The sequence below is a fragment of the Protobothrops mucrosquamatus genome, unplaced genomic scaffold (assembly GCF_001527695.2).
Source record: "Protobothrops mucrosquamatus isolate PMUCROS unplaced genomic scaffold, P.Mucros_1.0 scaffold5268, whole genome shotgun sequence".
NCBI lineage: Eukaryota > Metazoa > Chordata > Lepidosauria > Squamata > Viperidae > Protobothrops > Protobothrops mucrosquamatus.
Window position 1 is genome coordinate 1,788 of NW_015391135.1, and position 11,183 is coordinate 12,970.

Below are 11,183 nucleotides of genomic sequence, written 5' to 3' on the forward strand. Positions count from 1 at the left end.
CTCCTGAAAGGGGCCCAGCATTCAGCTGAACTGAAGAGAGGAGATTTCTGTCCCCTTGAGTTTTATTTTTAAAGCTGTGAGGCACCCTCAAAGAGCATCCTTTTTTGTTTAAAGTCAGTAGCGTTCTTTACGATGGATTCAGTACGATGAGTTTGCTAGTATCGGCAGACCTCAACTTAAGATCTTAATGGAACCTGTCATCATGGTCGTAAGTCACAACAATTGTAAAAAGCCATAACTGCAGCTGTGTCGCCAAGAACTTTGGATCTGGCTCATAAGTAGCCCCCCCCCAATAGTTCCAGGGTAACTTTGAATGGTTGCTAAGACAACGGTTGCAGGTCAAAGACTGCCTGTATTAGGAATAAAAGAAAGAAAAAGATATTTGTGAAATGTAATTGTACCGAGAAAGGCTGAGTATTTGCCCTCTAGGCAAGGAAACTCTGTGGTCATGGCGTTCCCTAAAGTCCAAGTTTGCCTCCTTCAGATAAAGTTTATCTGGGACCCCCTCGCCTGTTTCAGGAGCTGCAGGATCTGCAAAAGGACCTGGCTGTCGTAGAGCAGATCACTCTTTTAATCAGCACCCTCCACGGCACCTACCAGGTGAGTCCATTTCGGAGTAGCCAGCACGCCATTGAAGGTGCTTCGCCACCAGCCCTGTGATTCACAAAATCGTGTGAAATAAGTTTGATCTGAAATGCAGAAGTTGTGAGCAACCCTTCCCACGACAGCTGAGTATTTTCTCCTTTCCACTCCCCCCCCCACATCCCCTCGGGTTGAAGCCAATCCCTCCCTCTCGGTGTAGAGAGGTTAAGTTGCTGTAGCATCATGTGGTTATTTCAGAGGCCTTTTAAGGCTGCTTTGCCGGCTTTGCAGCTCCTCCTCATGACAACTGCTTGGATTTTTAATTTATTCTTCGGAATAAATGCATGTGTTGTTGTTGTTAGTTGCGAAGTCGTGTCCAACCCATCGCGACCTCATGGACAACGTTCCTCCAGGCCTTCCTGTCCTCTACCATCTTCTGGAGTCCATTTAAGCTCACGCCTCCTGCTTCAGTGACTCCACCCAGTCACCTCATTCTCTGTCGTCCCCTTCTTCTCTTGCCCTCCATCTTTCCCAGCCTCAGGCTCTTCTCCAGTGAGTCCTTCCTTCTCATTCGGTGGCCAAAGTATTTGAGTTTCAACTTCAGGATCTGGCCTTCTAAAGAGCAGTCAGGGTTAATCTCCTCTAAGACTGACCGGTTGGATCGCCTTGCAGTCCAGGGGACTCGCAGGAGTCTTCTCCAGCACCAGAGTTCAAAGGCCTCCATTCTTTGGCGCTCAACCTTTCTTATGGTCCAGCTTTCACAGCCATTCACTGCAACTGGGAAAACCATGGCCTTGACTATACGCACTTTTGTTGGCAGGGTGATGTCTCTGCTTTTGAGTATGCTGTCTAGATTTGCATGTAACATGTTCTAAATATGTGGAGAGCAGAGAGACAGGAAGCTGACATGCGTTATTCTCTCTGATGAGCTGAACGGCTGATGTATCGATGCTAATTTATTGATCAGCTCGTGATTCTCGCAGCTTGGGGGAGGGGCGTTCTGCAGCCCTGAAGACAGGGCGGGTTAGGTTTTTGAGGAATTAAAAAGGGTAGGTCTAAGGACCTGCCCCAGCTGATCTGCTCAGGAAAGCACGACTCTTGACTCCGTAACTTAATCGAAAGAACCTTTACTGAGAGAAAGTGGATGCAGTAAAGTCAGGCGGAATCTAACAGTGCCTTCGCCCAAAGCAATTCTTCCCATTCCAAAACTCAGCCCTCCCCTTAACCAGTCCACTGGCAGCAAATGCATTGCCACAAGGATGTTTTGAGAACGCTGAGGTGCAAGGCAGATCACGGGTCATCCTCAGGGCGCAGCGGCCTTGGAGACAGGCCGAAACCAGTTGAGAGGGACTTCTTCTCGTCTCCGAAGACGTTCCCCCTCCCTAACGCCCATGTGGTTTCAGCAAAAGCAAAAGCATGCAAAGAATGCTCCCCAGGGCCTCCTCTTTCCCCCCCCCAACAGAATGGCAGGGCACCCCAAAGGGCTCCTGACAGTAGGTCTATATCAGGGGTAGGCAACCTTGGCTCTTTTATGACTCGTGGACTTCAACTCCCAGAATTCCTGAGCCGGCATGGCTCAGCTTGGAAATCTCTCCCTTTCCCTCAGCATGGCTGGCTCAGGAATTCTGGGAGTTGAAGTCCACGAGTCATGAGGGGGCCATAGTTCCCCCATGCTGGCTCAGGAATTCTGGGAGTTGAAGTCCACGAGTCATGAGGGGGCCATAGTTCCCCCATGCTGGCTCAGGAATTCTGGGAGTTGAAGTCCATGAGTCACAAAAGAGCCAAGATTGCCTACCCCTGGTCTATACAGAAACTCCAGCGAGCGACATGATGCAAAATTATAGGTAGTCCTCGCCTTACGAACACAATTCAGCCCAAAATTCCTATGGCTAAGCAGGACATTTGTTAAGTGAGTTTTGCCCCATTTTACGACCTTTCCTGGCACCGTTGTTAAGTGAGTCAGTGCAGTTGTTAAGTTAGCAGCACGGTTGTAAAGTGGAATCCGACTTCCCCATTGGCTTTGCTTGTCAGAAAGCCGCCAAAGGGGATCACGTGACCCCTGGGGGACACGGCGACTGTCATAAATGTGAGTCAGTTGCCAAGCATCTGAATGTAAATCACACGGGGATGCTGTAACGGTCATAAGTGTGAAAATTGGTCCTAAGTCCCATTTTTTCCCCAGTGCCGTTGTAAGTTTGAACCGTCACTAAACGAATGGTTGTAAGTTGAGGTCTTGTGCTTGAGCAACAAGAAAAACCTTGGAAGATTCCTTTCTGTCCTAATTGGAGAATTTGCTCCCAACACTGTTAGAAATGAACTCCGCATGCCAGATCCACCCTACCCCTGAAACGAGGGACCCGATGAATTAATTTTCTTTTTTTTTTCCACTTGGCTTCTAGAACCTGAACATGACTGTGGCCCAAGACTGGTGCTTAGCTCTGCAGAGGATGATGAGGGTGAAGGAGGAAGAGATCCACTCGGCCAACAAATGCCGCCTCCGTCTCTTACTTCCTGGGAAACCCGACAAGTAGGTGGGACGGTTCATTTCCTAAGGGTGGCTCAGGAGAACCCATAATGACGTTCGAAGCCCACCCACCCACCCATGACTCCAGCTTCAGCCCACCCTTCCACGGCTGCTGCACCAAAGCCAGGAGTGGGTGACCCACCAGCCCTCAAGCTGTGTGAGGTCCCCTGTGACCATAATGGACACTTTTTATTTTCTCCTTCTGGGCATCACTTAGTTTGAGCTGTGGTGGTGCAGTGGTTAGAAGGCAGTACTGCAGGCTAATTCTGCCCGCAGTTCGGCAGTTCAATCCTGACAGGCTCAAGGATGACTCAGCCTTCCATCCTTCTGAGGTCAGTCAAATGAGGACCCAGATTGTTGGGGGCAAGTTGCTGACTCTGTAAACTGCTTAGAGTGGGCTGTGAAGCACTGTGAAGCAGTATATAAGTCTAAGTACTACTGCTATTGCTGTAGCTGATCGGATGTTAAAATTAAGAGCCGTGGTAGCGAATGGTTAGAATGCACGATTGCAGGCAAACTCTGCCCACAGCCAGGAGTTCGATCCTGACCGGCTCAAGGTTGACTCAGCCTTCCATCTTTCTGAAGTCAGTAAAATGAGGACCCAGATTGTTGGGGGCAACAGGCTGACTCTAAACCGCTTAGAGAGGGCTGTGAAGCACTGTGAAGCGGTATATAAGTCTTATTGCTTGGGAAGGAAGGAAGGAAGGAAGGAAGGAAAAATGAGAAGGAAGGGAAATGAGAAGGAAGGAAGAAAGCTGTGGTGGCGCAGTGGTTAGAATGCAGGATTGCAAGCTGACGGCCCACTACCAGCAGTTCGATCCTGACCGGCTCAAGGTTGACTCAGCCTTCCATCCTTCCGAGGTCGGTAAAATGAGGACCCAGATTGTTGGGCGCAATACGTTGACTCTGTAAACCGCTTAGAGAGGGCTGTAAAGCACTATGAAGCGGTATATAAGTCTAAGTGCTGTTGCTATGTAAGAGCCGTGGTGGCACAGTGGTTAGAATGCAGCATTGCATGCTGACTCTGCCACAGTCTGGAGTTTGATCCTGACTAGTTCAAGGTTGACTCAGCCTTCCATCCTTCTGAGGTCGGTCAAATGAGGACCCAGATTATTGGGGGCAACAGGTTGACTCTGTAAACCGCTTAGCGAGGGCTGTAAAGCACTGTGAAGCGGTATATAAGTCTAAGTGCTGTTGCTATTTACAGGTGACCCTTATCTGATTCTCCTTGCTTTAATATGTCTTTATCCCTGCAAAGAGCCGCTGCTGGCTTCTAAACGTAATGCAGAATTTAGCACAATTTAAGAACAGGAAGCTCAAAGAGGACCTTTGGGGTAATCAGCGTTCCTCCTAAAATGATCTCTCTTCACCCTTCCCCAACTCCAGATTTAATACAGGTAGCCCTTGACTTACAACAGTTCATTTAGTGACCGTTCTAAGTTAACAATGGCACCGAAAAAATCTGGCTTGCGACTGTTTTTCACTGTTACAACTTTTGCAGCCTCCCTCAGGGTCACATGATCAAAATTCAGACGCTGGGCAGTTGACTCGTATTTATGATGGTCGCAACGTCCCCGAGGATCACGCAATCCTCTTTTGCGACCTTCTGACAAGCAAAGTCAATGGGGGAAGCTAAATTCACTTAACAACCGGGTTACTCACTTAACAACTGCAGTGATTTGCTTAACAAATGTGGCAAAACAAAGTCATAAAATGGGGCAAAACTCACTTAGCTAATTTCTCGCTTAGCGACGTAAATTCCAGCCTCGTAAGCCGAGGTCTGTCTGTAGTAGCCTCTTTAGGTAGCCGTTCATTTTTTTCTAAAAAGCGAGACTCTGCCTTTAGTTAATAAAAGAGGAAGCACATCCGAGCCGAAGGAGATTTAGAATCCTAGGGCTGCACGGGACCTCGGAGCCATCTAGTCCAACCCCTTATACCAGGGGTAGGGAACCTTGGCTCTTTTATGACTCGTGGACTTCAACTCCCAGAATTCCTGAGCCAGCTCGGGGGAACTATGGCCCCCTCATGACTCGTGGACTTCAACTCCCAGAATTCCTGAGCCAGCATGGGGAAACTATGGTCACCTCATGATTCGTGGACTTCAACTCCCAGAATTCCTGAGCCAGCTCGGGGGAACTATGGCCCTCTCATGACTCGTGGACTTCAACTCCCAGAATTCCTGAGCCAGCTCGGGGAAACTATGGCCCCCTCATGATTCGTGGACTTCAACTCCCAGAATTCCTGAGCCAGCATGGGGAAACTATGGTCACCTCATGATTCGTGGACTTCAACTCCCAGAATTCCTGAGCCAGCTCGGGGGAACTATGGCCCTCTCATGACTCGTGGACTTCAACTCCCAGAATTCCTGAGCCAGCATGGGGGAACTATGACGCCCTCATGACTCGTGGACTTCAACTCCCAGAATTCCTGAGCCACCCTGGCTCAGCTTGGAAACCTCTCCCTTTCCCCTCAGCGTGGCTGGCTCAGGAATTCTGGGAGTTGAAGTCCACGAGTCATAAAAGAGCCGAGGTTGCCTACCTCTGCCTTATACCATCCTGGATTTCTGTGTTCACGTTGTCGTCTTTATCTTTTGGGATTTATTTTTTAACACAGGGCCGGCCGTCCAGTCAGCGTCATGGTGGTCTTCATCACGCCGAACCCCCTCAGCAAAATTTCCTGGGTGAATTATTTGCACTTGGCCAAAATCGCTCTCCGTGAGTAAAATCGCCTTTGCTTACTTTTATTCTGGGTTCAATGCTTCTTCGTAACCCAGGTCAGATACAGTCCTCGACCTAACAGCCGTTTGTTTAGTGACAGTTCAAGCTTTAAAAGAATGATCCGATCTGAGTCGGTCACCGGGACGTATGGGATAAAGGGTGAAGGAATTGTCGTAAATGACAATTGCTACCATGGCAGTTTTCCCGACAGTCACGGGATCAAAATTTGGGTGCTCGGTGACTGGCGTGTACTTCCGACAGCTGCAAGGTCTCCCGGTCATGTGATCGCTATTGGCCGGCTTCTGACAAGCAGAGTCAGTGAGGGATTTGCTTAACAACGTCCTGATTCGCTTAGCGACTCAATCAAACAAGGTCTTTCAGCTGGCTGGTGTTGCCTTTGGTGAGATGGGCAGCACACAAAAGTAAGGAAGAAAGGAAGGAAAGAAGGAAGAGAGGAAGGAAGGGAGGGAGGGAAAAGGAAGGAAGAAAAAGTAAGGGAGGGAGGAAGGGAAGGAAGGGAGGAAGGGAAGGAAGGAAGGAAAAGAAGGAAGGGAGGGAGGGAAGGAAAAGAAGGAAGGGAGGGAAAAGGAAGGAAGAGGGAGGAAGGAAAGGAAAGAAGGAAGGGAAGAAGAAAGGAAAAGAAAGAAGGAAGAAAGGAAGGAAGGGAGAAAAGGAAGGAAAGGGAGGAAGGAAAAGGAAAGGAAGGAAGGGAAAGAAGGAAGGAAGCAAAGAAGGGAGGGAGGGAGGAAAAGGAAGGAAAGAAGCAAAGGAAGGGAAAGAAGGAAGAAAGGAAAGAAGGGAGGGAGGGAGGAAAAGGAAGGGAAGAAGGAAAGGAAGGGAAAGAAGGAAGGAAGGAAAGAAGGGAGGAAGGAAGGAAAGGAAGGGAAAGAAGGAAGGAAGGAAAGAAGGGAGGAAGGAAGGAAAGGAAGGGAAAGAAGGAAGGAAGGAAGGACAGTGATTGGCTTAACAACCATGGCAAATGTGATCATAAAATCGGTCGCAACCCCCTGAATAACAACCACATTGTTTAACGACGGAAATTCTGGTCCCAACTGTAGTTGTAAGTTGAGAACCATTTCTGCAGAAGCTTTGGAAAAAGCTGTTAACATGATTATCATGTATGATTTCCCCACTAAAATATTCAGTAAGTCGCTTTTTTTTAATGGCTTACTTATGTTTTAATATTTTCTGTAATTAAAGTGCTGAGCAGCCACTCCCAAGATACTTGGCAAAGAAGAGAAATTAATTGCTTACCTCTCCGTGAGTGGTGGGACTTCCCCACCCCCCAGAAAATATTCCATAAGGAAATTGATAAAAAGTTTGTGACTTTTAGGGGTCTCTTTGGATTCTGTTCTGCCTGCCTGCCTGCCTGCTCGCCCTAATGAGATAACTTTAGGTGAAGAGAGACTTAATTTGCTTCATCTGTTTTAAATTTTATTAATGGAGTGTGGCAAATAAACAAGAGAAGAGCAATCCAGTCTGCTTAAATTTTATTAATGAAGTGTAGCAGATAAAAGAATAATACATTAATGATAATACGATAAGGAGCTACATATATTAAAGCTGTGCGGGGTTCCCCCCCCCCCCAATCTCAGCAACTTGAAGACTTCTGAAAATTGAAGCTTCGGCAACTTAAAAGTTGCCAAGACTGAGAAACACTACATTAAAATGAAAATTAAGAGGGGGGGAAATGAGAATTTAGGAAGGAAAAAAAAACCCTGTATGCTGTTAATATAACACTGATTCAGTCCTTAATCCTACTATATCTAGATCGTATAAAAATACTGCTACATCTTTCCTTTTTTATAACAGAAAGACTTTTTAAAAATAGATGAAAATACCACCTTTGCGGAGATGGACGGCCCTATCAATCTGATTGATAAATAAAAATAATTAATAAATAAAGACTTCACACACTTTTATAGCTACAGGAGAGGACAAGGGACACAGGGCTGATGTGACAGTCCCTTCCCTTCTTGGTCTTCTTTTTAGTTATTGAGTGTGTCTGTAGTTCTAAAGATCACGGGTCAACCTTCATTTAAGGAATCCTAGAAACCTCTATAAATCAAACTATTCACCTCCTTTGCAAGGAGCACAGTGTGGGGAACGCTACATTACTGGAATGCTTCTAAAATCAGCAAGCTGTGGTTCTGGGCTGCTGGGCTATCTGTGGTCCCTTCTGTGCATTTGAGGAGGGGTCAGTCAGAACATTTATCATTGTTATCCACAGCCAGCATAACCCAGATGGCTCTTCCAGGCTTCTGTGAAGGGCATTCCCATTCTGCTTTGCTTCACAGATGGGCAGTTGGCCAAGGTTGACTGTTAAGTCAAGGTTGACTGTTGGCCAAGGTTGACTGTTGGCCAAGGTTGACATTTGGTCAAGGTTGACTGTTGGTCAAGGTTGACTGTTGGCCAGTTGATTGATGAACAAGATTGACTGTTGGTCAAGGTTGACTGTTGGCCAAGGTTGACTATTGGCCAAGATTGACTGTTGGCCAAGGTTGACTGTTGACCAAGGTTGACTGTTGGCCAAGGTTGATGTTGGCCAAGGTTGACTGATGAACAAGGTTGACTGTTGGTCAAGATTGACTGTTGGTCAAGATTGACTGTTGGCCAAGGTTGACTGTTGGCCAAGGTTGACTGTTGGTCAAGGTTGACTGTTGGTCAAGGTTGACTGTTGGTCAAGGTTGACTGTTGACTGTTGGTCAAGGTTGACTGTTGGTCAAGGTTGACTGTTGGCCAAGATTGACTGTTGGCCAAGGTTGATTGTTGGCCAAGGTTGACTGTTGACTAAGATTGTTGATCAAAGTTGACTGTTGGCCAAGGTCATAGGGCAAATTTGAACCTCACCCTGGGAGAGGAGATTTTCCAACTCTTCTCTGTCCCCCTGCAGGGGAAGAAAACCAGCCTGGATGGGTCTGCCCTGAAGAAGACAAGAAGAGCAAAGCCGCTTTCTGGTGTCCCATTTTGGTCTGTCACATCCCTGCCTTCTCCTCCAGGGCCCTTGACCTGCAGGTAAGGAGACCCCAAACTGGTCCCACTCCAAGGGCCAACTTCTGAGCATCTTTTCAAGGACTTGCATCTTCTTCTACTTCATTTCAGGTAGTCCTCAACTTATAACTGATGGCTTAATGACCATTTGAAGTTACAGGGAACCCCTCCCTCCAAGCTACTTACGAGCAAGTTCTAAAGTTATGGCTACTGCAGTGCTCCCTTGGTCGTTCATCCTTATGACTGACCATAGGGACGCTTCAGTGCCCCCTCCACTTACCTTTCCTAATGACCATCAAGACTTGGAGACTGCAATGGTCAGGCTCCATTATGTTCATAGATCAAAGACTTAATTGTATAGCGACCCTTGCAATACTGGTAGCTTGGTCAGAGTCGCTTTGCAGAGAGGTAGGGCACCTACAAATTTAATAAATAATCCATCCTGTGAAAGCCCTCAGAAAAGCACCAGTGGATGGTGGTGATGGTGAGGGGCCTCTATTATTTATTCAGATTTATTACAGCCACACAACTCCCAACACGTCACCATCGGTGTGTGTTTCAGCTGGCTGTGTGTACCTTGTCGGATGCTGGAGAAACAGGCCTGGTAAAGCAGGAAAGGTCAGCCTGTGTCTTAAAATGCTTTTTCCAAAGGCAGCTGGGTTTTTTTTTCAAAGGAGGAGGAGGAAGAGGAGGAAGAGGAGGAAGAAGAAGAAGAAGAAAAAGAAAAAAGAAGAAGAAGAAGAAGAAGAAGAGGAGGAGGAGGAGGAGGAGGAGGAGGGGGAAGGGAAGAAGGAAAGGAAGGAAGGAAGGAAGGAAGGAAGAAAGAAGATGATAAGATAAGATAAGATAAGATAAGATAAGATAAGATAACCTTTATTGTCATTTTTATACTGTGGGCACAATGGCACACATCAAAAATGAAATTTAGTTGCCCGCTCTCAAAGTGAAACACATACATGACACACACCTAAACATACTATGAACAAGAAAGAAAGAAAGAAAGAAAGAAAGAGAAAGAAAGAAAGAAAGAAAGAAAGGAAAAGAAAGAAAGAAAGAAAGAAAGAAAGAAAGAAAGAAAGAAAGAAAGAAAGAAGTCCAGTTGCCTTTGGGAAAAGCACCTTTGAGACAACCATGACCTGGATAACTGAGAATCTCCATAGACAGTCAACCTGTGTCTTTTGTAACAGACACATCTCTTGGGAAAGCCACAAAAAACCTCCCTACAGCCCTTTAGCAGAAGCCCACATAATTGGGCCTCTTCTGAAGAGAGTCTAAATATTATCCTTTTTTAAAAAAAAAAATAGCCCAGTTTTTAAGCTGCTGGTGGAACTTGTTCTCTTTAAGGCCTCAAAAAGGCTTTTTTGGCTAATTGAAGGATGGCCTCCAGGATGGCAGACACCCCTCCCCCTTATTTTCCTTCCCCCCCCCCAGTAATTTAGCTGTTCTTCTCCTGCATCCATCCAGTTGCATCTTTTGCTGTTTTTGATGATCTGCGACTTTAGTCCCATCCTTTTCTCTCCCCCTCCTTCTAAGTGAGAAATATATTATGATCCATCTACAAAGAGTTTTGTCTGTGCCAGTGTCCTTCTCTCTCGGTCCCGGAGGACTTAAAATCCCTTCCAGGTTTCCCTGGATCTTCAAAGCTGCCTCTCCTTTTTTCACCTCTGTTGAAAGAGGCGTGGGTAGGGCTTAGTTTAGATTTTATTTTAGTTTTTTGGGGGGAGAAGGAGATGTTTTTTGGCGCTATTCGTCCCTTCTTGATTTTGCTTTCCTAGGTTACTTTGAAGGCAGAAAGAGGGGGGAAAAAAATCAATGCCTTTTTGCAGAACTTCGTGGAAGAGACTTAACTGTGTCTGCTAAAATTGAAGCTGGGAAGGCTGGGTGAGAAATCCCCAGACCTGCAGAAGCTGCTAAACTGCTAAACTGCAGGAGCACTTAGTTTTCTCCACCAAAGTTCATCTTCTGACTAGTTCAATGTCTGGGCTAAATGCAATGCTAGCGTGATTTGGCCTAAGTACCCAAAACTATGTGATAGACAGAGAGTTGATACAGTTATTTGTTTATTTATTTTTTTTAATTAGATTTGTTTGCTGCCCATCTCGCTTGGAGGTGACTTACTTGCCTCTGGAGAGGAGACTCTGCTCATACCTCTGCAAAACCTCCAGAAGTCTAAAATTGGGAAATTCTAGGCTGATGTGTGCAAATTCCATTTTTAAAAAAAATTAAAATCTCCCTTCAGTGAAGGATCTGGATTTTTTGTTCCCTCTCTTTCTGAACCTTCCAGTGAAAATCCTCAGAGAGAAGGAAGGAACGAGGGAGGGAGGGAGGGAAGGAAGGAAGGAAGGGAGGGAGGGAGGGAAGGAGGGAGG

At 46.5% G+C, this 11,183-nt stretch overlaps 1 protein-coding gene across 1 annotated transcript in view; it reads left to right on the plus strand.

Moving 5' to 3' along the window:
* The window catches only part of LOC107299682 (rho guanine nucleotide exchange factor 10-like protein), a gene marked incomplete at both ends in the record, with an annotated part of 24,778 nt that overhangs the window by 1,781 nt on the left and 11,814 nt on the right, over nucleotides 1–11,183 (plus strand). Inside the window, 4 exons of the mRNA XM_015829029.1 lie at nucleotides 485–600; nucleotides 2,982–3,109; nucleotides 5,720–5,820; nucleotides 8,717–8,857. Of these exons, the coding sequence (XP_015684515.1) occupies nucleotides 485–600; nucleotides 2,982–3,109; nucleotides 5,720–5,820; nucleotides 8,717–8,857 (486 nt within the window). The remainder of the gene's footprint in view (nucleotides 1–484; nucleotides 601–2,981; nucleotides 3,110–5,719; nucleotides 5,821–8,716; nucleotides 8,858–11,183) is intronic.